The sequence below is a fragment of the Ammospiza nelsoni genome, chromosome 23 (genome assembly GCF_027579445.1).
Source record: "Ammospiza nelsoni isolate bAmmNel1 chromosome 23, bAmmNel1.pri, whole genome shotgun sequence".
Taxonomy (NCBI): domain Eukaryota; kingdom Metazoa; phylum Chordata; class Aves; order Passeriformes; family Passerellidae; genus Ammospiza; species Ammospiza nelsoni.
This window is the reverse complement of record NC_080655.1, coordinates 2,792,551-2,815,067: the sequence shown is the minus strand read 5'-3', so window position 1 is coordinate 2,815,067 and position 22,517 is coordinate 2,792,551. Positions and strand designations below refer to the sequence as shown.

The following is a 22,517-nucleotide window of genomic DNA, read 5'->3' as shown; positions in this document are numbered from 1 at the left end:
CAGGTTATCCTGGCCCCAGCCGTCCCAAAACCCAGGTTATCCTGGCTCCCTGCAAAGGCACAGGTAGAACCTGGCCCGGGAGGCGATGGCATCCTGCGAGCACCATCTGCCACCTCTGTGCAGACACAACCCCTGCATGGGGAGAGAGAGAGGAGCAGACACAGCAGGCAGAGACCCCCCAGCCCTGCTGCCCCCCAGTACCTGGGTCTGGATCCTGTTGAGGCCCCGGAACCACAGGATCTGCCCCCGCCGCAGCTCCATCTCCGCGTGGTCGATCTCGTCCACGTCCTCGGGCAGCTCCTCCTCGGGGATCTCCTCCTTGGTGATGCCGTGCCCAGCCTCCTTCAGGAACTTCAGGTGGCTCGTTGGCACGGTGCAGATCAGCTGGGGACAGGCAGGGACGCAGCAGGGACTTAGCCTGAGGTCCTGGGGATGCCTCAGGGTTTAGCTTTTATATTTTTTTAGATTCTGAGCTGCTTTAATGTGTGGGTCTGAGCTTTGTAGTAAGGGTTGGTGAGCTCTGAGAACAGAGTAGGGAAACAAAACAATTCCTTCTCTATGATCCAAATTTCAAATGGTCCAAATCTGAGGCCCTCTCTATGATCCAAATTTTAAATTATCCAAATCTCAGGCCCAAAAGCATTAACAACATGGACTGAAGAGACAAAAACAAGAAGGATGGGACTTCATAACCTGAAGCTATAACTGGACAATTAACTCCAATATGCAAATGGAGCACAACTTAGAAAAGTGAGACACCTCACTTATAAAAGTGAGAGGAAGCAGCTGAAGGACTTTCCACTAAACTCCTTTTGTTCACCTTTCCTTTTCCCCTTTCCTTTTCCTTGTCCATTTTGTGACCATTTTGGGTTCATCTTGGGTTCATTTTGTGACCATTTTGGTTCATCCTGAGTGCAGCCCTGGCTGGGCTCTTGTGCTGCCCAAGGTGGATCCACTGAGGAGATCCTTTGAATAAATCCCTGCTTTATTCTTTAGCTCTGTCCAGTCCCTGTTCTAGCTCAGCCTTCTCAAGGCCTCAGCTCCAGTGCCACCAGCCCAGGGGACACCAGGAATGTCCCTGTCACTCTGGGTGTGTCCCTCTCCTGCTGCTGGGCTGGGGAGGGGCATCAGCCCCTTCCTAAACACCTTCCTAAAGAGCTGCCCTGGAGAAAAACCAGGGAGAACATGGCAGGGAGGGAAGGATGGGGCAGGATTTTGGGGCTGGCCCTTACCTGGCCCCACAGGAGCTCTCCCACTCCAATGAAAATGCACCAGAACCACTGGGTCAGGGTGAGCCCAGAGCAGCTGAAGGGCTTCCCACCAAACTCCACGATGATGATCTGCAGCACAGGAGACAAGAGTCACATCAGGGCATGGAAAGGTCCCCTTGGGCCACACCTTTCCCTCTCTCCTGGGATAACAAGAGAAGAAAGGACCTCACATCCAGGCTGGGAATTTTATGGGACACCAGAAGGAAGCAGGGACCTCATACCCAGGCCGGGATTTTGGGTTTTTAATCCATTCCATAGATTTGGACAAAATCAGAGTTTCCATGGTCTGGAAGCAATTCCAGTGGAATAATCCACGGAGCAAAGTGGAAGCCATGGAATAACCCATGTGGAATAACCCATGGAGCAAAGTGGAATAAACCATGGAATAACCCACGTGGAATAACCCATGGAGCAAAGTGGAATAACCCATGTGGAATAACCCATGGAGCAAAGAGGAAGCCATGGAATAACCCATGTGGAATAACCCATGGAGCAAAGTGGAATAACCCATGGAATAACCCATGTGGAATAACTCATGGAGCAAAGTGGAAGCCATGGAATAACCCATGGAGCAAAGTGGAATAACCCATGGAATAACCCACATGGAATAACCCACGGAGCAAAGTGGGATAACCCATGGAATAACCCATGTGGAATAACCCACGGAGCAAAGTGGAAGCCATGGAATAACCCATGGAATAATCCATGTGGAATAACTCATGGAGCAAAGTGGAAGCCATGGAATAACCCACGCAGAATAACCCATGGAGCAAAGTGGAACCCATGTGGAATAAGCCATGCAGAATAACCCATGGAGCAAAGTGGAAGCCATGGAATAAACCATGGAATAACCTATGTGGAATAACCCATGGAGCAAAGTAGAACCCATGGAATAATCCATGTGGAATAACCCATGGAGCAAAGTGGAATAACCCATGTGGAATAACCCATGGAACAAAGTGGAAGCCACAGAATCCCAGTGGAGCAAAGCAAAACCCCCAGGCTGGGGTCACCTGGGCGAAGAAGGTGCCCAGCACCACGGAGCAGAAGATGGGGTTGCGGTAGATGCCCTCAAAGACGTTCCTCTCGCCGTGGATCTTGCGCGCGTTGATCTCGTTGAAGAGCTGCATCATCACGAAGGTGTTGAAGACAATGGTGTAGTGCTCGGTGGGGGGAGAGTGCAGGGGCGCATTCCGGCCGCTGTCGATGTCGAAAAACTTCTCCCCTGAGCAGGAAAAAAAAGAGGATTTGGGGAAGGGAAGATGTGGGAGAGGTTTTACAGCATTTCTGAGAGACAGAGAGAAGGTTGAGAAGAGGATCTGTGTTTACACTGAATGAATTTTCTACCAAAGTCGTTGTCGTAGAATGACCAAAATGTCCCAAAACAGAAACCGAGAAAGAAAAACCAATAGAAACAAACAAGGAAAGAAAAACCAATAGAAACCAAGAAAGAAAGAAAAAACAATAGAAACCAAGAGAGAAAAACCAACAGAAAAAACCAATAGAAACCAAGAAAGAAAGAAAAACCATTTCCTTTTCCCCTTTCCCTTTCTTCCCTTTTATTTTCCTTTTCTCTTTCCATTTTCCTTTTCCTTTTCTTCCTTTTCCCTTTCCTTTTCCTTTTTTCCTTCCCCTCTCCTTTTCTCCTTTCTTTCTCCTCTTTTCCCTGTCCTTTTCCTTTTTCCCTTTCCCCCTTCCCTTCTCCCCTTTCCCTTTCTTTTTTTTCCCTTTCCTTTTTCCCCTTTCCATTCCCCCTTCCCCTCTCCCCTCTCCCCTCCCCTCTCCTCCCTCCCAGGACGCTCTGGCACTGCAGCTGACCTGCGAAGAGCAGGGTGAAGATGATGGTGAGCTGGTAGACGGCGTGGCCCAGGATGTTTTTCATCATGGTGCGGGAGATGAGCGGCTTGTTGCGCCCGTAGGGTTTGCGCAGCAGCAGCGACTCCGACGGCGGCTCCGTGGCCAGCGCCAGCGAGGCGAACGTGTCCATGATCAGGTTCACCCACAGCATCTGCACGGCCTTCAGGGGCGAGTCCTGAGGGGGAGAACGTGTCATGCCACCAAAATAAACCTTTGTTCCCTCTGTGTTTCACTTTCCTCCTGAAAACCTCTCAAAAATTGCTCTTGGGTATTAAACACCTTCCTAAAACATTCCCAAATATTCCTCCTTTTCTCCATGGCCTTCAGGGAGGAGTCCTGGTGGTGAGAACAGTCACACCACCAAAATAAACCTTTGTTTCCTCTGTGTTTCATTTTCCTCCTGAATAGAATTCCAGAACTGCTCTAGGGTATTTAACGCCTTCCTCAAACATTCTCAAAAATTTCTCCTTTTCTCCATGGCCTTCAGGGGGGAGTCCTGAGGGGGAGAACAGTCACACCACCAAAATAAACCTTTGTTCCTTCTTTGTTTCACTTCCCTCCTGAAAACCTCTGCAAAATCACTCTTGGATATTTAACAGCTTCCTAAAACACCGCCCAAGATATTTCTTCTTTAAGACCTCCCACATCCCAGCTGCCCAGGTGAGCTCACCTGGATGATGCAGGGACCAATGAAGGCCACGATGATGCCACCATGTCTCATACCCACCCAGGTGACATCCCCCATGTCCCACCCGCCCAGCTGAGCTCACCTGTGTGATGCAGGCACCAGTGAAGGCCACGATGACGGCCACCACGTTGACGGTGAGCTGGAACTGCAGGAACTTGGAGATGCTGTCGTAGACGTTGCGGCCCCACATGACGGCCTTGACGATGCTGGTGAAGTTGTCGTCGGTCAGGATGATGTCCGAGGCCTCCTTGGCCACGTCCGTGCCCGCGATGCCCTTGGGGACAAAGCCAGGGGTGAGGCATGGCCCTGCCTGGCTCTGCTGCGTGCCAGGGATGTGCCCAGCAGGAAAAGCCCCTGGAGCTGGTGCCAATCTCTGCTTGGCAGGGCCAGAGCTCCAGAGCTGTCAGGGACAGGCTCTGAGTCTGCCCAGCTTTCCCAGACAGGGCCACAGTGCAAAAAAGATGGGATACAGCTGGGAAAACATGAGGAAACAGCTGGGAAATAAACAGGAAATAGCCAGAAAACAGCTGGAAAACAGCTGGGAAAATGCCAGGAAACAGCCAGGTAAGAGATGGAAAACTGATAGGAAAACAGACAGGAAACAGCTGGGAAATAGCTGGAAAACAGACAGGAAAATAGACAGGAAAAAAGCCAGAAGACAGGAAAATAGACAGGAAAATAACTGGAAAACAGACAGGAAACAGCTGGGAAACAGCTGGAAAAAAAGCTGGAAAACAGCTAGGAAAATGCCAGCAAACAGCTGGAAAATGGCTGGAAAACAGACAGGAATCAGCTGGAAAATAGACTGAGAAACGGCTGGAAAACAGACAGGAAAACAGCTGGAAAACAGGCAGGAAACAGCTGGAAAACAGCTGGGCAACAGCTCCCTCCTCACACCAGGGACTGGCTCCATCCTGGGCTGGGCACCTCTGCTGGAGCCCAAGGGAGGGAGAGCTCAGCCCGGAGGTTTCTGCCCTCGCCCAGGCTGAGAGCAGCCCCACAGCTTCCCCAAAATCCCCAAAAATCCCCAAAATCCCTGTCAGGATCTCCAGGGCAGCGGGTCAGGCTGCGTTTCCCGGAGCCGGCACAGCGAGGCGCTCGCCCCGCAGGAATTCCATGCAGGAATTCCGAGCCCTGCCCAAAACGAGCCCATTCCCGGATTCCCCAGATCCCAATCCCTCCTCAAAGGGGAAATCTCTGCCTGTTGCAGCACATGGGGTTTAGGGTTTAGGGGAACAGCCTTCCCTGCTTCTGGAATTGTGTTTGGATGTTCAGCACATTCCTAAAAACACTTCCCAAAAATCTCTCATTTTCTCCCCACCCAGCTCCTGCTCATGTCCCTAAATTAATCCCCAGGGAACCTGTTAAAAACAACAGGTTTATTTCCCTGCTTCTTTCAGACAGGATAAAAAGGCACCAAACCAGAGTTTTCCCCCATAAATCAATTCCCAAAGCCTGATCCAGCACTGTGCCCGGAACTGGGGTGAAAAGCTGCAGGAAAAACCAAATCCTGGGGCTCCCATGGCTCTCCTGGATCCAGCAGAGACACCAGGACAGGGCAGGTCCAAGGAATTCCCAACCCCTTTCTCACAGCCCTACACAGCTCAAACTCAAACCCAACACCCTAATAAAATCCCTTTTGGGGTTTTTAGCCCATACATCTGGATCAGAGTTCCCATGGTCTGGAAGCAATCCCATGGAGTAAAGGAAAACCCCCAGGCTGGTCCTACCATGGCAAACCCAACATCTGCTTTCTTCAGGGCTGGGCCATCGTTGGTGCCGTCCCCTGTCACAGCCACCACCTGCCTCTGGTCACCCACGGTGCTGTCGATGATTCCTGTGGTGGAAACGAGAAATTAAACCCCAAGGGAAGGATCCCAGCCTGGATCAGGCTGGAAAACTCCAGGGAGGAGCCCCTGGAGAGGGGCAGTGCCCACCTTTCACCAGGGTGTGCTTGTCTGTGGGAGAGGAACGTGCCAGCACCCGCAGCTTGGGCCAGATCTTGTCCAGCTGCTCCTGCTCCACCTACAGGACCAGGAAAAGGGAAATGATTCCACCCCAGGAATCTTCTGTCCCACCAGAGAGCAAATCCCAGCTGGGATGGGGCAGAGGCTTCACCCAAAACGCTGCTGAGCAACCCAGCAGCTTCCTGATGCAAGGGAATGAGGGAAACCCAGCAGGATCTGGAAAACCCAGCAGGATTTGGGAAACCCATTGGGATTTGGAAAATCTAGCAGGATCTGCAAAATCCAGCAAGATCCTGAAAACCCCTCAGGATTTAGGGAACCCCTCAGGATTTGGGAAACCCATCAGGATTCAGAAAACTCATCAGGATTCGGGAAACCCAGAAGGATTTAGAAAACCCCTCCAGTTTTGGGAAACACATTAGGATTCTGAAAACCCAGCAAGATCCTGAAAACCCCTCAGGATTTGGGAAACCCCTCAGGATTTGGGAAACCCGTCAGGATTCAGAAAATCCATCATGATTCAGAAAACCCAGTATGATTCGGGAAACCCTACAGCATTTAGGAAACCCTTCAGGATTCAGAAAACCCCTCAGGATTTAGGGAAACCCCTCAGGATTTAGGAAATCCCTCAGGATTTAGGGAACCCCTCAGGATTTAGGAAATCCCTCAGGATTTAGGGAACCCCTCAGGATTTAGGGAACCCCTCAGGATTTAGGAAACCCCTCAGATTTAGGAAATCCCTCAGGATTTAGGAAACCCCTCAGGATTTAGGGAAACCCCTCAGGATTTAGGAAATCCCTCAGGATTTAGGAAACCCCTCAGGATTTAGGAAACCCCTCAGGATTTAGGAAATCCCTCAGGATTTAGGAAACCCCTCAGGATTTAGGAAACCCCTCAGGATTTAGGAAACCCCTCAGGATTTAGGGAACCCCTCAGGATTTAGGAAACCCCTCAGGATTTAGGGAACCCCTCAGGATTTAGGGAACCCCTCAGGATTTAGGAAACCCCTCAGGATTTAGGAAACCCCTGAGGATTTGGGGTTTTGCAGCTGTCCCACCTCTCCCTTCTCGTTGCGGATCAGGCGGTTGAACTCCTTCCCCTCGAGGCACAGGAAGTCCTCCCCGGGCAGCAGGATGCCACACTTGGTGGCGATGGCACGGGCAGTGTTGATGTTGTCCCCTGTCACCATGCGGACGGTGATGCCGGCGCGCTGGCACTTCAGGATGGCATCGGGCACCTGGGGACAGGGACAGCGACGGGGTTGGCACTGGGAATGCCAGGAGTGAGGCGGCTCCTCGTCCCTAAAAGGATCTGGAGAGGGCTCTGGAGGGGTGGGGGAGCTGCATCTGCCACCCCAAAGGGAAGGGACCTCAATGCCACCTTGCTGCCACCTCACTGTCACCTCCCTGGGGTTCCCATGGCTCTCCTGGATCCACCAGGAGAGACAACAGGACAGGGCAGGTCCCTGCTCCAAAGAATTCCCAACCCCTTGCTCACAGTCCTACACGGCCTTTCCTCCCTTCCAAAGGCAAGGGATCTCACTGCCACCTTGCTGTCACCTCACTGTCACCTCCCTGGGGCTGCATCTGCCACCCCAAAGGGAAGGGACCTTGCTGCCACCTTGCTGTCACCTTCCTGGGGTTCCCATGGCTCTCCTGAATCCAGCAGAGACACCAGGACAGGGCAGGTCCCTGCTCCAAAGAATTCCCAACCCTTTGCTCACAGCCCTACACAGCTTTTCCTCCCTTCCAAAATGAAGGGACCTCACTGCCACCTCACTGCCACCTCACTGTCACCTCCCTGGATGACAAGGCATGGCCAGGCCGTCCATAAAAGCAGGAATCTCATCCCCTCCCACCCCACTAATGGCACTAATGGGTTTATCCATCAGGGAAGAGAGGAAATTGGAGTGAGCAATGAGCAAATTGAATCAGGAGCCTCCAGAGCTGCTGCAGCCGGGGGATGTGTAATGCAATTCCCAGATTGCCAGATCCCTGAACATCTCATCAGGGACCAGGGGAGCAGGGGGAGAGCTCCAGACTGCATCCAGAGGCAGGGATGGGGCATTATTGCATTAGCCCAGCACACAGCTCAGAGGGAAAACCAGCCCCAGGAGCACAGGGATTCTTCCTGGCTGTTTCCATCCACCTTTGGTGCAGCACAGACCCCAAGGATTGGGAAATTTGGGTGGGAACACAGTGCCATGGTGTTGTTTTGTCCAAAAATGGGAGAGAAATGCCCACAGCAGAGATGGGCACAGAGGAGCTGCTGGAATTCCTTGGGGCAATATCAGGGATGGGCACAGAGGAGCTGCTGGAATTACTGAGGGGAACACCAGGGATGGGCACTGGGGAGCTGTGGATGTGGTGATAGGAATGTGCTGAGTGGTTTTTGGGCAGATGTTCCTTGGGGAAACACCAGGGATGGACACAGGGGAGCTGCTGGAATTTCTTGGGGAAATTTCAGGGATGGGCACAGGGAAACTGGTGGAATTCCTTGGGGTACAGCAGGGATGGGCACAGGGGAATTGCTGTAATCATTTGGGGGCACAGAGGAACTGCTGGAATTCACAGAATCACAGAATAATGAGGTTGGAAGAGACCTCTAAGATCAACGAGTCCAACCTATGCCCTAACACCTCAACTAGACTAATCCACCAAGTGCTATGTCCAGTCTTTTTTTAAACACATTGGGGACACAGAGGAGCTGCTGGAATTCCTTGGGGAAACATCAGGGATGTGAACAGGGGAACTGCTGGAGTTCCTGAGGGGATCCCAGCCCTGAGCAGCAGGAAAAGGGCCAGGAACAGCCCAGGCCAGGGGGGATTTGGTACCTCAGGCCGTACGGGATCCTCGATCCCCACCACAGCGATGCAGGTCAGGTCAGACAGGATTTCACTCTCGTTGTCCCAGTCGGGCTCTGCACCCGCAGGGAAGTCCCGGAATGCCAGGCAGATGGTCCTGAGCCCGTGGCAGGCCATGGGCTCGATCACCTTCTTCACCATCTCGTCCCTGTCCTTCACCTTGAACACGCGCGGCTCGCCGTTCTTGTCCAGGATCTTGGTGCACCTGAGGGGACACGGAGGTGAGGCATTGTCACACTTCTGGCACCCCATCCACAAAAAAAGGGGCTGCTCCTTTTTCACAGCCCACTCCAGATTTCCTAAATCCACCCAAAAATTGCTCAACACATTCCTGTCATCCCATCTATAGAAGGGACACACCTCCCTTTCCACAGCTCTCTCCAGATTTCCTAAATCCATCCAAAAACCACCCAGCACATTCCTGGCACCCCATCTACAAAAAGGAGCTGTCCCTTTTTCAATGCACCATCCAGATTTCCTAAATCTACCCAAAAACCACTTGGCAACATTCCTGGCACCCCATCCACAAAAAAAGGGGGCATTCCTCTTCCACAACCCGCTCCAACTTTCCCAAACCCACCCAAAAACTACTTGACATATTCCCAGCACCCCATGTACAAAAAGGTGCTGTCCCTTTTCCACAGCCCCCTCCAACTTTCCCAAACCCATTCCTGGCACCCTGTATGGACACCCCCTTTCCCTCCAGCTTTCCCAAACCCCACTGGGCAGCTCCCAGCACCTGCCCCATGCCCCCTTGCCCTGTGGGATGCCCAGGAATGCCCAGGGCCGGGGCAGCAGCAGGATTTACTTGCGCAGGATGATCTCAGAGGCGCCCTTGCTGTACATGCGGAAGCCGCCGCCGCTGTTCCTCAGCACCGTGCTCATGGACTTGCGCACAGAGTTGAAGGTGTAGACCTGATTTGTGGGGGAAAAAAACCCCAAAACTTAACTCCATAACTTGTAAATATGTAAAGCTGGTGTGTTTACTACAGCCCTGAATGTGTGTGAGGTCATTCCTCCTAAAGGACAGCCCCAGAGAATTCCCAAACCTTTTTATCCCCCTTACTTGTACATATGCAGAATTTCACAATAGGTTTATGTATATTAATTATAGGTTCATATAGGTTCTATAGGTCCTATTCATTATAGGTTTATGTATATTCATTATAGGTCCATATAGGTGCTATAGGTCCTATTCATTATAGGTCCATATAGGTTCTTTAGGTCCTAGTCATTATAGGTTTATGTATATTCCTTATAGGTTCATACAGGTGCTATAGGTCCTCTTCATTATAAGTTTATGTATATTCATTATAGGTTCATATAGGTTCTTTTGGTCCTATTCATTATAGGTTTATGCATATTCATTATAGGTTCATACAGGTTCTATAGGTCCTATTCATTATAGGTTTATGTATATTCATTATAGGTTCATATAGGTTCTATAGGTCCTATAGGCGCTATTCATTATAGGTTTATGTATATTCATTATAGGTTCATATAGGTTTTATAGGTCCTATTCATTATAGGTTTATGTATATTCATTATAGGTTCATATAGGTTCTATAGGTCCTATTCATTATAGGTTCATATAGGTGCTATAGGCGCTATTCATTATAGGTTTATGTATATTCATTATAGGTTCATATAGGTTTTATAGGTCCTATTCATTATAGGTTCTATAGGTTCCATTCATTATAGGTTCATGTATATTCATTATAGGTTCTATAGGTTCCATTCATTATAGGTTTATGTATATTCCTTATAGGTTCTATAGGTGCTATTCATTATAGGTTTATATATATTCATTATAGGTCCATACAGGTTCTATAGTTCCTATTCATTATATGTTTATGTATATTCATTATAGGTCCATATAGGTTCTATAGGTCCTACACATTATAGGTTCATGTATATTAATTTTACTGGTTTTGTGTTAAAACTTGTACAGAGAACTCTCTGGTCACTCTGTCTCTTGCAGCTTCAGCTTTGGCTCTCACATTTGTTTCAAAGTTCAAGGGGCCCCTCTTATCTCCCTTTTTATTTTGGGAGCTCCCATTCTTTTTCCTTAGCTGAGGCAGTTTTGTGAGCACAGCAAACAAGTTAAAACTGCACATTTCATCTATGCTAGCAAGCTCCAGACTTAGTAATTCACCTAAATCCTAAATGATTTCTCCCCTGGGAAATTTCTACTCTGTTCCAGACCTTGTAGAGCTTCTCCTCGGGCACCTCGTTGCGCACAGCCTGGTAGTCCTGCTTCAGGTCCAGCACGAAGCCCAGCAGGGCACACTCGGTCTTGTTGCCCACCTGGCGGGGCAGCCCCCCTTCCTTCTCTGGTGGCTGCAGAAAGGAGGGAGAAATGATGAAGGATGCCAAACCCAGGTGTGGAACAAGGTAGAATGATGAAATGATGGATGGAAGGATGGACAGAATGATGGATGGATGGATGGATGGATGGATGGATGGATGGATGGATGGATGGATGGATGGATGGATGGATGGATGGAACAATGCCTTAAGTTCTAGCTTTTGTATTTTCCAGACTCTGTACTGCATTAGGATATGACTCTGAACTTCACATGTTCTCCTCACAGCTCAGGTCACACCAAACAATCCTTTTCCAGCCCCAGAACCAAGGACATCACTGCAGCTTTGGCCCCAAAAAGTGCAAACAACAGAGAATTGAGGCAAGCAGACTGGGAGGATGGGACTGCACAACCTGGAGCTGTGACTGGACAATTAACCCCAATGTGGAAATGGAGCAAAACTTATAAAAATGTGAAAACTCGTGACCAGGTGTCCATCTTGGGTGGAGCCATGGCTGGGCTGTTGTACTGTATTCCTGAAGATTCACCTTGGGCAGGTAGGACAGGGGACAAGGTGAGAGGACAGGGACAAGGTGAGGGGACAGGGACAAGGTGAGGGGACAGGGAGAGCCCTTCCCCACCACCTCTGAGGTCACTCTCACTATATTTTAATAAACTTTATCCCTTGAACTCCATCCAGTCTGCATTCCAGGTACCCTCCCAAGTCATCAGGACGCCCCCAAGCTCTGGTCCCACAGCTCACCAGGATCTTGGAGGTGTAGGCAGAGTTGATGGCCACGCCGTGGACGATGAGGTCCAGGGTTTTGGGCAGGATGGCCTCGGGGTCGGGGATCTGGCGGTAGTGGGTGTCCCCCACGTAGGCCTGCACCACGGTCATGCGGTTCATGGTCAGCGTGCCCGTCTTGTCCGAGCAGATGGCCGTGGCGTTGCCCATGGTCTCACAGGCGTCCAGGTGCCTCACCAGGTTGTTGTCCTTCATCATTTTCTGCAAGCAGAGAGAAGGTCAGGGCTGAGCTCACCCCTGTCACCCTTACAGAAAGTTGTCTGGGATAATGCGATTGATTTTGAAAAGTTTCAGTCCTGGTAGACTGCAGTAAATGTCACCTATGATCCTGCTGCTAATGAGGCCACTGCCTTTGTGCTTACCGGACATAATGCCACTGTTTATGTTAAAAGGGGTTCAAAGGAACAGCAACCATGGGACTGGGGAGTTCTGTTGGAGCTGGTGCTGCATTCAGAGGCTTGTGGGCCAGAATAAAGCTCTGGATCCAAACCCTCCATCAGAACTGACTCCTTTCCTTCACCATCACCTTAAAGCTTCTCTGCCAGAGGGAAACCTGAGGAGCAGCCCCTGTTATGGGGGGAAGCTCCATCCCAGCCCCACCAGAGCTCCTGCAGGCCTGCACTTGTCCCCACGGGCCCAGCTGCAGCACCCAGGCAGCCCAAAGTGTCTGTGGGGTGAAACACCACACACCCAGTCGGCCAAAAGTGTCTGTGGGGTGAAACACCACACACCCAGCCAGCCCAAAGTGTCTGTGGGGTGAAACACCACACACCCAGCCAGCCCAAAGTGTCTGTGGGGTGAAACACCACACACCCAGTCGGCCAAAAGTGTCTGTGGGGTGAAACACCACACACCCAGCCAGCCAAAAGGGTCTGTGGGGTGAAACACCACAGCTGGCACAATTTGGTTCAGCAGCAGGGCCAGACAAGCTCAGGCACATCCTGTCCACAATATTGGGTTATTTATTGATAATTCCAGCAGTCCCTCCTCACCCCAGGCCTCACCTTGACAGAGTAGGCCAGCGAGATGGTGACGGCCAGCGGGAGCCCCTCGGGCACGGCCACCACCAGCACGGTGACGCCAATGATGAAGAACTTGACGAAGTACTGGATGTAGATGGGGGTGCACTCGGCCAGCCAGGGCCGCTTCTGCACCCCAAAGGTGTCGATGACGAAGTAGAGCACCAGGATGATAACTGTGATGGCCGACATGATCAGCCCTGGGGACGAGGACGAGGTCAGGGGACACAGCGGACGGAGGGGACACAGGGGACAGGGTCAGCCCTTCCTCACCAGCTCTGGGGACAAGCACAGCCCTTCCCCACTAGCTCTGGGGACATAGGGGACAGGGACAGCCCTTCTCCACCAGCTCTGGGGACACTGGGGATGGGGATAAGGATGAGATAAGGGGACACAGGACAGGGTCAGCCCTTCCCCACCAGCTCCGGAGACACTGGGGACAAGCACAGCCCATCCCCACAAGCTCTGGGGACACAGGGAATAGGGACAAGGATGAGATAAGGGGACACAGGACAGGGTCAGCCCTTCCCCACCAGCTCTGGGGACACTGTCACTGTCACTGTCACTTACCTGCCTTCCCGATCTGCACCGCCAGGCGCGTGAGCTTCCCCTGCAGCACCGACTTCTCCTTCTTGGGCACCTTCGCCTTCTTCTTCTCCTTCTCCTCGTTCTCCACCCCCTCCTGGCTCTTCAGGGGCTGGATCTCTAAGGCCACACCATCCTGAGTTTTAGCTACAGCCCGGGGGGGTAAAAGAAGACACCAGGTGTGAACAGGAGAGCCCCAGGCCAGGCTGGAGGACACCACGGAGGAGGATGGTGGTGGCAGAGAGAGAGAGAGAGAGAAATCCAGGACAAGAACCACTCCCGAGCACACACGCGTCCGAGCACATGGAAGCTCCGTGTCCAGGGCCCTGCCACCTCTCTCTGGGGTGCTTTCTTGTCACTACCCCCTGCCCACGGATCAGGGATCCTCAGGGGTGACTCTGGCACCGTCACACCTCTGCAAGAGACCCTCCAGGCCAGATTTTGGGGTCTCGTGCAGCCTCTAAGCCTGTAGAGGATTGGGAGTGCTTTGGGATGAGCCCAGAGATGCTCCAGTGTCCCCAGTTCCCCTAGTGCCACCTCTGCAGAGCCTTGTGGGCAGCCCAGCAGCAAGGGAAGGGGTGAGATGGAGGGGAAGGTTAGAAATTGGGATGGTAACTGAAGAGCAGGGAGCCAGAAATCCTCCAATCCCAGCCTGGAGCCATCCACCTCTGGGACCTGAGACAGCCAAGCTTCCCCTTCCTAAAACTGGGCTAACCCAGCTGGAAGGCTGCCCTGGGCAAACCCAAGGCTGGCAGCTTTGGAGAGGGATGGGCAGCCCAGCAGAGGCTCTTCCTGAGCTGGTGTGGCCCCAGGGCCACCCCGGGACCTGTCCCCTCGTGGGCTGGAGGCCACCCCGGAGCAGCTCCACGGTGACAAGAGACCCGACACGGACACAACAAAGCACCCGGACACAGCTGACTCAAGGAGGGCAACTCAAACTGCTGAGAGAGAGAGAAACAGAGAGAGAAACAGAGAAACAGAGAGAGGGGTGGAGAGAGAGGTGCAGAAATGGGGCTTCCTCCACAGCCTGCAAAGAACAGGGTGAGAAACACTGGCGAGGAGACGCTCACGGAGTCGAGGCCATGGCAGGACAGGGTGCAAATGTCCCATGGGAGATCTCATCCCAGGAATGCCAGGAAGGCACCTCCAGCTCTGCCCTGAACGCCAACCCTGTGCAGGGACAGTTTAAAAATCACCAAATCCCTGCTGGGAGTCATGGAATTATCCCAAGGAAGGGATGCTCTGCCAGAAGTCCTCCCTGAAAAATGGCTTTTCCCCATGTAGGGATAATGGGAAGGTTCATCCCAGTGATGCCTCAGGATTTTGGCTTTTATCTTTTCCATACATTTATAATCCTGCAGTTCTTCAGTGTATAACTCTAAACTCCATATCCAGTGTCAGCTGCTGCTTTCCCATTTTTACACAATTCCTCTCCAGGCCTGGGAATCAACAACACCTCACTGCCTCAGGCCCTAAGAGATGGGAACAAAAGGGAGTTGGGGGAGCAAATGTGGGGTCAATGGTTTCATTACCTGAAGCTGTAATTGGAAAATTAACCCCCAATATCCAAATGAACCAAACCTATAAAAGTGTGAAAACCCCGCGACCTGTGGTCCATTTTTGGGTGGGTTCCATCAGCCCTAAATGTACCTGAAGGCCTTTCAAGAAATAAAATTGCTTTTTTTTCCTTTGATTTGGTCTGGCCTCTGTTTTTGGGCAGTCCCAGCAAGGCACCCCCTGCCCTGGGTTGGGGTTTTGGGGACACCACGGGACCGTTGCACCCTGTCCTGGAGAAACGAGGCGAGAGTCCCGCCGGAGCAGCAAAGAGCACAGACTGATGAGGAGAAGGAAGGAAGGAAGGAAGGAAAGAGGAAGAAGAAGGAAGAAGGAGGAAGGAGAGAGGAATGCTTGGTAGTTAGTGTGGTGCTGTTCAAAGGATGGAGAGGCTGGCGTTACCTTTGTTGCGGTTTTCGGGGGCTCCACCTTTTTTACCTGTTCAAAGAGAGAAAGGGGGGAGGGCTGAGCACAAGGAGCCACATTCCCCCGGCAGCTGGGACGCTCCCACTCCTGTGGGCACCCTCTGGACACCACCACGCCTTGGTCCACACACAGCTCGAGGCTCCGGAGCTCCCAGGCTGTCCTGGGCACCCCTGTCCCAAGGGTTCTGCTTCTCCCCACCTGTAAATCACCCCCAGACCCCAGCAGTGCCTCCAAGGCGCTGGAGGTGCCTCAGGTTTTCAGGAGGAGAAGGCACAGAGCAGATTTTCAGGAGAAGAAAGCCTCCTGCAGCTCCAGGTCCCTCCCTTCTGCTGCCATCAGACCCAGATAGGAAGCACAGATTTGTCCCAGACCAGACCCAGAGCAGGGAGGTGTGACCCCCAAAATCTGTCCAGGTGGCACGTGGGGGTGCCCAGAGCTGCTGCACCTCACCCAGCTTCAGGTGACAAGGGCTTTATGTCACCCCACAGCTCCAGTGGGGTCAAACTGGTGACACCCCCTGACCTGCTCTGCTCCCAAATCCATTGAGCTGGAAGGCTGGGAAAGCTCCCAGTGCCACTCCCAGGGCACCTTGCCCTGCCACCTCCATGGTGGCAGCGAAACCCAGGAGATCCACAGCTCCCAAATCCTGGAGCTGGCGAAGCAGGATCCACACCCAGAGCTGGGGAAGGCAGGATCCAGCTCCAGAGCTGGGGAAGGTGGGATCCACACCCAGAGCTGGGGAAGGTGGGATCCAGTTCAGAGCTGGGGAGGGCAGGATCCAGCTCCAGAGCTGAGGAAGGCAGGATCCACAGCCAGAGCTGGGAGCTGGGGAAGGCAGGATCCAGTTCAGAGCTGGGAAAGGCAGGATCCAGCTCCAGAGCTGAGGAAGGTGGGATCCACACCCAGAGCTGGGAGCTGTGAAAAGCAGGATCCACACCCAGAGCTGGGGAGGGCAGAATCCAGCTCCAGAGTTGGGGAAGGCAGGATCCAGCTGCAGATCTGAGGATCCAGCTCAGAGCTGGGAGCTGGCAGCCAGCACAGCCTCTCCCACCTGGCATCCCCTCCCGGGAAGGGCTCCCTGGCGCGGGGATGCCGGAGCAGCTGGCAGTGCCAGCCTGGTGCTGCTGCCAGTGCCTGATCCCAGAGAGGCCAAACCTGCTGAGCAGGGCATCAGGGACACAGGGAGCTTCCCCAGCTGGGAATAAGCAGCTGGATGTGAAAGCTGAGGTGGGAGAGAGCTCCAGACCCAGCATGATGGGAACATCTCGGCCTGGCTGCTGTCCCACCCCTCCACTGCCTCCTGCCATCCCCTCCTTTCCCCCAGGGAGCTCAGGGAATACTCAGGACATCCTCAGCCAAGTCCTGCAGGGTTTGGATGGGCTAAAAACACCCTTTGGGCACCCAAGACTCACCTTGCACCTCCATGGGGTGGGCAAGGAGCACTGCAGGGGAGCTGCCACCAGCCCCTCTTCTTGGGGGATCCTTGATCCCCCAACCCCACAGCTCCAGGATGGAAAGGAGAAGGTCTGGGAGGATGGGGGGGGAACCAGGTGGAGGGGACAGGGAGGGACCCCCAACCTCTCCCTGTTCCTGCCTGGGCCAGGGGAGCTGACCCCGATGTGTGAGGAGCCTGTGGATGCTTCCCAGGAAAGGGACAAAGGAGGGAAAAGGCAAATTCAGGGCATTTTCTTACCTTTCTTCACTTTCTTCTCCTCATCCCCCTCTCCTCCTGCTCCCAGGAGGGTGAAGATGATCCCAGTCTGGGAGTTGATGCCCACAGCAGTCACCACCATCCTGCCCGAGCCCTCCATCACATGGGTACCTGGCAGGGCAGCAATGCCATGGGCACACAGGTGACACTCCCAGCTCCCATCCCACAGAGTCCCACACTGGTTTGGCTCAGAAGGGACCTTCAGCTCATCCTGCTCCACCCTGTATTGCTCCAAACCCCATCCAGCCTGGCCTTGGACACCTCCCTGAGAGCAGAGCCCACCCTGATCCCATCCCAGCCCTGCATCCCTCCCTGAGCCCTCACCTGACAACAGCATGGGGTCTTTATCCATGGATTTCTTCACCTGGTCTGACTCCCCAGTCAGTGAGCTCTCGTCTATCTTCAGGTCATTGCCCTGGATCAGGATCCCGTCCGCTGGCAGGAGATCACCTGGAGAGGAGGAAAAGCAGGGATCAGCCCAGCCTGGCTCAGCCCTGCCTGCCCCATCCCAGGAATGCTCCAAAAGGATCCAAAACTCAGGCTCAGAGCAGCTCTGGAGGGAGGAGAAGCAGCAGGTGGGGTTTGTGAGGGACAGGTGTAATCAAATTAAATCCAAGAGCTCCCAAATCCTTGCTGCAGACTCCTGGGGAGGATTTTATTTGGTGTTTCCCCATCTGGTTTTAACGAATCCTTCCCAGAGCTCCTGATGCATCCAAAATCCACCACATCCATCTGCCAAGTATGGAATTGGGCCCTTGGGAAAACAAACACGGTGTTGGATCAATCTCCTTCCTGAATGGGAGGAATATTCCCCCTGGGAAAGGAGGAGCAGGGCCTGATTGATCCCAAGGGCTGCAGCTCCTGGGTAAGGAAACATCCACCAGCACCTCCAGGATAAGGAAATAACCCCCAACAACTCCTGGGTAAGGAAATAATCCCCAGCATCTCCTGGATAAGGAAATGTTCCCCAAAACCTCCTGGATGAGGAAATGCTCCCCAACAATTCCTGGATAAGGACATATTCCCCAGCATTTCCTGGATAAAAGAATATTCCCCAGCATCTCCTGAATACAAAAATATCCAGCAACTTCTCCTGGATGAGGAAATATTCCTCAAAACCTCCTGGAAAAGGAAACACCCTCAACAGGGATAAGGTTGGGAAAATAAAATAACACAAACTAATACAATATTTTAATTTTGATGCAGCAGATTCTTAAAGCTCCAGGGCAAAGAGAGAAGGTGAGTGGAGCTCCAGTGGTTACTGGAGATGGATACTCCATGAAAATGCTGCCATGGAGCTCCATCACCTCCAAGGCACCATTTCCATGGAGCAACCAGAGGAGCTGCTGCTTGTGCTCAAGGAAGAAGGGCTGGAGAAGGAGGGAGGAGGTGTTTTGTGGAGATAATCAAAACTCCACAACTTTTGTGAGAGTTGTAAAGTCGGGATGTTTATTACAGCGCTGGACACGTGTGGGAATCATTCTCCTAAAACGACACGGGTACCTCTGGGAACTCCAGGTCCCTTTTTATCCCCCTCTCAATACATATGCAAAAAATAAAAATAAATATGTATAAAATTTCACAATAGGTTTATACACCTTCACTTTTACCAATTTCACATGACATTTGCTGCTAGTTCTTCTTTATCAGAAAGAATTCTTAGGTCAGGCTGACCTGCTCTCACAGCAGTCTCTCTGTCTTTATCACTTTCTGTCTCCTCCCCTTCATCTCTGTCTTTCACTGAAGCAGTTTCTTGTCACTCTGGTTTTTTAAGATTTTCTAAGCTTTCTGATGTTGACATTCTTGTAGTGAGCTTTCTCACACACTTTCTGTAAATAACTCATTGTTTTGCATTTCTTTATGGAGGAGGAGAACGTTGATGGACTGTTGGTTTGACCAGTGTCATTGGAGAGGTGGCACTGTCACCCTTCCAGTCCGCGGTCACTTTTAGAAAACTATAAATGTTACAGTCAGAAAATAAACTTCTTCACCTTGAGAACAGTGGTGTGAGCTTGTGTTCTTTCGTGTCCTATAGTTTCTCTGAGCCTAGGCTTTTGCAATCAGGCTGTTTTCTAACTACAGACAACTCAAAAACGTACATTTCACCTAAATCAAATTAGGATTTCTACTGTGGAAAATTTCTACTCTGCTTCAGAGTCTCCAAGGGGGGAGCACAGCCCCAGCCCCACTCACCGTACTTGATTTGGGCGATGTCGCCCACCACAATGCACTGTTGGTTTGTCCAGTGTCATTGGAGAGGTGGCACTGTCACCCTCCAATCCACTGTCACTTTTAGAAAACTATAAATGTTAGAATCAGAAAATAAACTTCCTTTTTTCTTCTTCACCTTGAGAACAGCTTGTGTTCTTTTGTGCCCTATACTGATAGTTTCTCCGAGCCTAGACTTTTGCAATCAGGCTGTTTCCTAACTACAGACAACTCAAAAACGTACATTTCACCTAAATCAAAATGGAATTTCCACTCTGGGAAGTTTCTACTCTGCTTCAGAGTTCCAAGGGGGGAGCCCAGCCCCACTCACCGTACTTGATCTGGGCGATGTCGCCCACCACGATCTCGGCCACGGGGATCTGGATCACCTGGCCCTTGCGGATCACCGTGAACTTCTGCTCCTGCTCGATGCGGCTCTGGAGGCCCCGGAACTGCTTCTCCTTGCTCCAGTCGTTGAAGGCCGTCACCAGCACCACGATGATGACCGAGAACAGGATGGCAGCGCCCTCGATCCAGCCCGCCTGCGACTCGCCCTCGTCCTCCACGCCGCCCGTGGACTGCCCGCACACTGCCGGGAGAGAGACCAGGGATAACCAAAAACACTGCCTGGAGCAGGGAATTCCTGCTTGGATAACCAAAAACACTGCCTGGGAGAGAAACCATGGGATAACCCCAAACACTGCCTGGAGCAGAGAATTCCTGCTTGGATAACCAAAAACACTGCCTGGAGCAGGGAATTCCTGCTTGGATAACCAAAAACACTGCCTGGAGCAGGGAATTCCTGCTTGGATAACCCCAAACACTGCCTGGAGCAGGGAATTCCTGCTTGGATAACCAAAAACACTGCCTGGAATTCCTGCTTGGATAACCCCACACACTGCCCAGAGAGAGACCATGGGATAACCCCAAACACTGCCTGGAGCAGGGAATTCCTGCTTGGATAACCAAAAACACTGCCTGGAGCAGGGAATTCCTGCTTGGATAACCAAAAACACTGCCTGGAGCAGGGAATTCCTGCTTGGATAACCCCAAACACTGCCTGGAGCAGGGAATTCCTGCTTGGATAACCAAAAACACTGCCTGGAATTCCTGCTTGGATAACCCCACACACTGCCCAGAGAGAGACCATGGGATAACCAAAAACACTGCCTGGAGCAGGGAATTCCTGCTTGGATAACCAAAAACACTGCCTGGAGCAGGGAATTCCTGCTTGGATAACCAAAAACATTGCCTGGGAGAGAGACCAGGGATAACCAAAAACACTGCCTGGAGCAGGGAATTCCTGCTTGGATAACCCCAAACACTGCCCGGGAGAGAAACCATGGGATAACCCCATATAAGAGAGTTCCCATGGGATAACCCCAAACACTGCTGGGAGAGAGCCCATGGGATAACCCCAAACACTGCCTGGAGCAGGGAATTCCTGCTCGGATAACCCCAAACACTGCCCAGGAGAGAGCCCATGGAATATCCCAAACACTGCTGGGAGAGAAACCATGGGATAGCCCCACAGGAGAGAACTCCCATTGGGATAACCCCACACGAGAGAGTTCCCACTGGATAACCCCAAACACTGCCCTGAAAGAACTCCCCATTGGATAACTGCTCCTCCCCCAAAGACCCCAAAGATGGGGAAATGCCACCACCCAATGCCCCCATCCCAAACCCCTGCTCCTACAAGGAACAGGGCAGATCCCAGGATATCCCCACAGGGAACAGGGCAGATCCCACAGTCCCCATCCCAAACCCGTGCTCCCACAGGGAACAGGGCAGATCCCAGAGTCCCCCCACAGGGAATGGGGCAGATCCCAGGGTATCCCCACAGGGAATAGAGCAGATTCCACGATATCCCCACAGGGAATGGGTCGATCCCAGAGTCCCCTCACCAGGAATGGGGCAGATCCCAGGATATCCCTACAGGGAACCAGGCAGATCCCACAGTCCCCATCCCAAACCCGTGCTCCCACAAGGAACAGGGCAGATCCCAGAGTGTTCCCACAAGGAACAGGGGCAGATCCCAGAGTCTCTATCCCAAACCCCTGTTCCCACAGGAAATAGGGCAGATCCCAGAGTGCTCCCACAGGGAAGGGGGCAGATCCCAGGATATCCCCACAGGGAATAGAGCAGATTCCAGGATATCCCCACCGAGAAAGGGGCAGATCCCAGAGTGCTCCCACAAGGAACAGGGGCAGATCCCACAGTCCCCATCCCAAACCCCCACAGGGAATAGAGCAGATTCCACGATATCCCCACAGGGAATGGGTCGATCCCAGAGTCCCCTCACCAGGAATGGGGCAGATCCCAGAATATCCCTACAGGGAACCAGGCAATCCCACAGTCCCCATCCTGTGCTCCCACAAGGAACAGAGCAGATCCCAGACTGCATCCACAAGGAACGGCGGCAGACCCCAGAGTCTCCATCCCAAACCCCTGTTCCCAAAGGAAAGGGGGCAGATCCCAGGATATCCCCACAGGGAATGGGGCAAATCCCAGGATATCCCCACAGGGAATAGAGCAGATTCCAGGATATCCCCACACGGAACCAGGCAGATCCCACAGTTCCCATCCCAAACCCCTGTTCCCACAAGGAATGGGGCAGATCCCAGGATACCCCCACAGGGAATGGGGCAGATCCCAGGATACCCCCCCAGGGAAGGGGGTAGACCCCGGTGTCCCCAGCCCCGGGACTCACGCTCGTTGTCCCCTCCCGGGGGGTGGTAGAAGGACAGCCCCAGCGAGATGATGGCTGCGATCTCCAGGATGATCAGCGTCACGTCCTGCAGCGCCTCCCACACCAGCTGCAGGAACGTCTTGGCCTTCTTGGGGGGGATGAAGTTCTGCCCAAAGGCCTGGCGCCGCTTCTCCAGGTCCGTGGGGTTCCCAGACAGGCCTGGAGGGGTGGGGAGAACAGGGGTGAGGGCAAATCCCACTGCTGGCCCTGTGCAATTCCTCCAGGAGCAGCTCCCTGCTCAGCCCAGAGGAGGTGAGGAGCTGGCAGAGGGGAGACGAGGTGGAAAGAAAGAGAGAAAGAGGAAGGGAAGGGAGGAAGAGGAAGGAAGGGAAGGGAAGGGAAGGGAAGGGAAGAGGAAGGGAAGGGAAGGGAAGGGAAGGGAAGGGAAGGGAAGGGAAGGGAAGGGAAGGAAGGGAAGGGAAGGAAGGGAAGGGAAGGGAAGGAAGGGAAGGAAGGGAAGGGAAGGGAAGGGAAGAAGGGAAGGGAAGGAAGGGAAGGGAAGGAA

The 22,517-nt window shown here is 52.6% G+C and overlaps 1 protein-coding gene across 8 annotated transcripts in view; it reads right to left on the bottom strand.

Moving 5' to 3' along the window:
- ATP2B4 (ATPase plasma membrane Ca2+ transporting 4) overlaps nt 1-22,517 on the bottom strand; it is a 65,598-nt gene that overhangs the window by 10,180 nt on the left and 32,901 nt on the right. For 6 of the 8 annotated variants that reach the window (XM_059487928.1, XM_059487929.1, XM_059487934.1 and 3 more), the window contains exons 3-21: nt 21,974-22,171; nt 19,592-19,849; nt 17,377-17,502; nt 17,035-17,163; nt 15,318-15,353; nt 13,347-13,508; nt 12,762-12,976; nt 11,716-11,958; nt 10,852-10,986; nt 9,455-9,561; nt 8,617-8,851; nt 6,841-7,020; nt 5,754-5,841; nt 5,547-5,653; nt 3,899-4,090; nt 3,090-3,303; nt 2,285-2,496; nt 1,233-1,340; nt 202-384 (exon numbers count right to left, since the gene is read on the bottom strand). In XM_059487928.1, the coding sequence (XP_059343911.1) occupies nt 202-384; nt 1,233-1,340; nt 2,285-2,496; nt 3,090-3,303; nt 3,899-4,090; nt 5,547-5,653; nt 5,754-5,841; nt 6,841-7,020; nt 8,617-8,851; nt 9,455-9,561; nt 10,852-10,986; nt 11,716-11,958; nt 12,762-12,976; nt 13,347-13,508; nt 15,318-15,353; nt 17,035-17,163; nt 17,377-17,502; nt 19,592-19,849; nt 21,974-22,171 (3,128 nt within the window). The remainder of the gene's footprint in view (nt 1-201; nt 385-1,232; nt 1,341-2,284; nt 2,497-3,089; nt 3,304-3,898; nt 4,091-5,546; nt 5,654-5,753; nt 5,842-6,840; nt 7,021-8,616; nt 8,852-9,454; nt 9,562-10,851; nt 10,987-11,715; nt 11,959-12,761; nt 12,977-13,346; nt 13,509-15,317; nt 15,354-17,034; nt 17,164-17,376; nt 17,503-19,591; nt 19,850-21,973; nt 22,172-22,517) is intronic. The other 2 variants (XM_059487931.1, XM_059487933.1) reach the window with 1 other exon arrangement.